Source organism: Physeter macrocephalus, unplaced genomic scaffold (assembly GCF_002837175.3).
Source record: "Physeter macrocephalus isolate SW-GA unplaced genomic scaffold, ASM283717v5 random_1711, whole genome shotgun sequence".
NCBI classification, from domain to species: domain Eukaryota; kingdom Metazoa; phylum Chordata; class Mammalia; order Artiodactyla; family Physeteridae; genus Physeter; species Physeter macrocephalus.
In genome coordinates, this window is record NW_021146857.1 from 20,469 (window position 1) to 25,000 (window position 4,532).

The following is a 4,532-nucleotide window of genomic DNA, read 5'->3' on the forward strand; positions in this document are numbered from 1 at the left end:
CCTTGTGCTATACAGTAGGTCCTTGTTGGTTATCTGTTTTATATATAGTAGTGTGTATATGTTACTCCCAAACTCCTAATTTATAAACTGTCGGCTTCTTGAAGCTTATGGATGGATAGGTGTGCCACCTGATCGTAGCACGTCATCACCTCCCTTTTCTTATTCGTGTTTTCTGATTAGACAGCAATGGGCTGACATTCGAACTTAATATCTAGTAAACTGTCGCGTAAGTCTTAGCAGAACTGAGACTTAACTGTCCTTTTCTTTTCCTGGGAAATTATTTTCCTGTCTACCAAGAGAAGCTTTGTGGTGTGTTGCTTGCGGAGGTCAGGTGAGTGAACAATGACCTGGCCTCTTTCTCGTTACAGCTGTCCCCAATCTCTTCATGCTGGAAACAGTGGATTCTGTGAAGCTGGCAGACAAAGTGAACAGTGCGTGGCAGAAAAAAGGTTCTCCCGAAAGGTTAAAGGTTATGGTCCAGATTAACACCAGCGGAGAGGAGAGTAAGTGACCAGGCTTGGACTGCAGACTTTTCTCCCCTTAGGATGGTTGTAGCTCAGGAAGAATGGCAGGCCTAAGCATCTGATACCTTAGGTTACAGAAAGAAGTCACAGGGCTTTAAGGAAACTGTTGTGTGTAGGGTCTCGGCACAATGACATCCAAACCTGTCCACGTGTAATTCTGTAATACATCATGGTTGGTTATTTCTTAATTTTTGAGGAGGTGGGCAAGGGGGATCGAGAAGGGCGTTGTGACTTTGATCCTGGCAGTTCTCAGAGGTCACCATCCCTCCTGAAAGAGAGTGCAGCTTTACAGGTGTAATACTTCTCAGGACCTAACAGAACTATTTAATGTTACATTAGGAGAAAATCGAAGAAATATCACTGTGAGTACCATTCAGTGAATATGTTTATGGGGCTTAGGTTAACAATGTAAAATAGTAAACAGAGCCTGGGCTCTGAAATCAGACAGACCTGGAGTCTGAGCTCCACCACTTTGCAGCGTAACGTACCTAACCTCTCTGCACTTCTCTGCCTGATCTGGCAGTGCAAGCAGGGCAGTACTCCCAAGGGTGTTGTGAGGCTTGAACGTGGAAATGGAGGTAAAGCTGTTGCTATAGAGCCCTGAGCGTCTTACCTGTTAGCTGTTTGTTAAGAATAAGTGTTTACAGACCAGTCATTTGCCTACAAAGCTTAGGCTGAAGGAACAAGCATGGGGCCTGGAGTCAGGCTACCTGGATCCACATCCCAGTTCCACATTTCCTGGTTGTGTGACCTTGGGAAAGGTACTTGGTCTCCCAGTGCCTCAGTCTCCTCCTCTTTAGAATGGAGAAGGTAAGAGTACTTACTTCATCCAGTTACTGCATTAGATGAAAAGCTCTAAGGACTTGGCACATGTGCCTGGCACAGAAGTGTTCAGTAAATTTTAACAATTATCGTTATACGTACATGTACCTAGATTCTACATTACATTATCAATATAGGTAAACCTGAAATAGACTCCAGGTCAAGTCAGTTACATCATTTCCTGGTCAGTGGCTGTCATTTGCCCTAATTAAAGATCGGTGGATTGTTAGCACCTCCATCTGTTAAATTAGAGAAGGACAGCGTCCATCCTTATAACTGTATAACAAATAATCATTTGCTGCAGACTCCTCCTCTTGTTAATTAGCAAGTTCAGTTAAATTTTGCAAGTTATAGTCAAAACTATGTACTATATACTTCATTTTTAATTTTTTTTACAATTCTACTATAATAAATTAATGAAACGGTAGAAATACCAGATTTGGAAAAATAATTCTCCGGTTAATCTGGCATTTTGGCGATGTGAATCTTCTTGGTGTCTCAAGAAAAGCAGTGTTCTTTCTTTTCCTTCTACTCTAGCTTTTCTCAGATGCTGAGATAGAATAGAGAATCCAGTTTAGAGCTCTTCCCTTGAGAAGCTCAGAACCAGGTCAGAAGGGGAGTGTAACACACACGGAGACCTCAATGTAAAGTCACTCTTTTGGTCTTGAGGACCAGTTCTTCCAAGAAGGCCTCTTGTCTGAGAGCCACCTCCTCTGTCATAAGGGAGGGGTGAGAAGGGGGCTCTCCTCTGGCTTCTTGGAGCATCTTGGTATGTTCTGTGTGTCCTCTGTTTCTTTTTGTGAAGGCAAACACGGGCTGCCCCCGGCAGAGACGGTGGCCGTGGTGGAGCATATACTCGCCAGGTGCCCCAGCCTGGAGTTCGTGGGGCTGATGACCATCGGGAGCCTCGGGCACGAGCTCAGTCAGGGACCAAACCCAGACTTCCAGGTACTCGGGGCCCAGGGCGGGGCGCCGCCCACGTGCTGAGCAAGCGTCCGGTGAGATGCTGTAGCAGGGCTGGCTGCTGCCGTCAACTCCCCAGACGTCCCGGACGTTGGCTGTCACGTTATATTATCACCCTCTTCTGGAACTCTCCTCGTACAGGACACAGAACAGGTCCCCAAACCTCCACAGACCCTTCTCGGCTCAGTCTGAACCTGCCTGACACAGTCTTTAGAGAAAATGAGCTCTGACTTCCTCCCCAACGACTGACAGCTTTCTTGAAAAGGAGGAGAATTTGCTAAAAAACAAACAAACAAACAAACAAAAAAACGCTTTCAGTAACTTCTGGCAATTTTTTTAAAACATTTTCTTCTATCTTTTTGAAAATTTTTATTTTATTTATTTATTTTTGGCTGCGTTGGGTCTTCATTGCTGCACGCGGGCTTTCTCTAGCTGTGGCGAGCGGGGGCTACTCTTCATTGCGGTGCACGGGCTTCTCATTGTGGAGGCTTCTCTTGTTGTGGAGCCCGGCGCGGGGGCTCAGTAGTTGTGGCACACGGGCTTCAGTAGTTGCGGCGCGTGGGCTTAGTTGCTCCGCGGCACGTGGGATCGTCCCGGACCAGGGATCGAACCCGTGTCCCCTGCATTGGCAGGCGGATTCTTAACCTCCGCACCAGCAGGGAAGTCCACTTCCGGCAATTTTAACAGGCCTTGAAACCATGAGGAATAAAGAATCTCTGTCAGAGATGTTGAGATTCAGCCGCTTTCAGGCATCCTCGGAGAAGGCAGGGATAAGTGGATGTCACACTCGTCTCTCTGTCAGGTGTTACTGTCCCTCCGGGAGGAGCTGTGCAGGAAGCTGAGCATTCCTACCGACCAGGTGGAGCTGAGCATGGGCATGTCCGTGGACTTCCAGCATGCGGTGAGTGTCCTCCCCGGCGCCCTCGGGTGCCTCAAGTTCGGGTCCAAAGGGCCCCAGCAAGAATGTGGTTTTGCTACAGAAAATGCCTCATTGTAGCGTTAGGGCGCCCAGGAGTGCTGGTTGTCTCCTATACTAACATCCCCAGCCCCTTCTGTTTTGAAATGAAGTGTATAGAAATTATAGCCCCACACATAATTTTTTAAATTAATTCCCTAAGTGGAATCTAAAGGAAAATAAGAAGAAATGAAACTACGACTTCTTAAAAAGGCATTTCATCGTGTTCATGCTTGGGTGTGGTTACATGACAGTAAGTCATGACGAAGTAGTCTGATGCCTCATCTTACGTGTAGATTCACCATGATGGCAGCAGCTCTAAGTATGTTCTGATAGGTGTGCTGTATTAACAACTCACATATGTGATCTTCTGGGGCAGTGAATAACTTGATAAAGTGTTCCAAAACTCACACTATAAACTTTCCTCCAGGTATACAGTAGTAGCTCTTGTGGAAAATAGAATATACTAAAACAATGCAAAAATACTTGTGTCTGTAAGTAAAATGGAATTAGATCCTGTGCTCAGGAGGATCTAAGCCGCGCCACATAGCTTGTGACATCTTAGTCCCCTGAGCAGGGATCGAACCCGTGCCCCCTGCAGTGGAATTACAGAGTCCTAACCGCTGGACCACCAGGGAAGTCCCCTTACTTATTTCTTAAACACCCTCTCCTGGTGAGCCACCGCCCCATAGTCCTCTGCAGGTGCGTCATCGCTGTCCTTCCGAGAAGCCCCTCAAATGAGGCGCAGCTTCAGCGTCTGCTGCGTTTCCTTATTTTAAACTCAGCCCTCGGTACTCCTTTCCCACAGATTGAAGTGGGATCTACGAATGTCCGAATAGGAAGCACCATTTTTGGAGAGCGAGATTACTCCAAGAAAGCTGACCCGGACAAGCCTGCAGCAGAGCTGAAGGCCCCGGCGGCGGAGGTGGCCCGGGTACATTGAGCAACGGCCCAGCCCGAGGGCCGGGTCCAGGAAGGCTAACTATGCACTGTGGGCTTTCACTTCCACGTGCCCCACGTCACAGCACGACCACACCCTCCTCGGGACCTGGAGAGAGCATGCCGACGATTATGTGCGTCGATGGAAACCATCTGACTTAGTGTCTGACGCAGGAAGCTCACTTCAAGCAGTGACTTTGGATTGGATTTGAGGAATCCAGACTTTTCTGCAGAACAGGTACCTGGGCACTAGTCAGGAGTTGAGTTCAGGCTTGAACAGTGCCTAGGAGCACCCACCAAGCCATGAATGCCGTTCCCAGGTTAAAACT

The 4,532-nt window shown here is 47.6% G+C and overlaps 1 protein-coding gene across 1 annotated transcript in view; it reads left to right on the forward strand.

Moving 5' to 3' along the window:
• PLPBP (pyridoxal phosphate binding protein) overlaps window positions 1–4,526 on the forward strand; it is a 10,564-nt gene extending 6,038 nt beyond the window's left edge. The window contains exons 5-8 of the mRNA XM_007113277.4: window positions 369–503; window positions 2,152–2,294; window positions 3,112–3,210; window positions 4,073–4,526. Of these exons, the coding sequence (XP_007113339.1) occupies window positions 369–503; window positions 2,152–2,294; window positions 3,112–3,210; window positions 4,073–4,207 (512 nt within the window). The 3' untranslated portion in view covers window positions 4,208–4,526. The remainder of the gene's footprint in view (window positions 1–368; window positions 504–2,151; window positions 2,295–3,111; window positions 3,211–4,072) is intronic.
• Window positions 4,527–4,532: the final 6 nt, after the last annotated feature.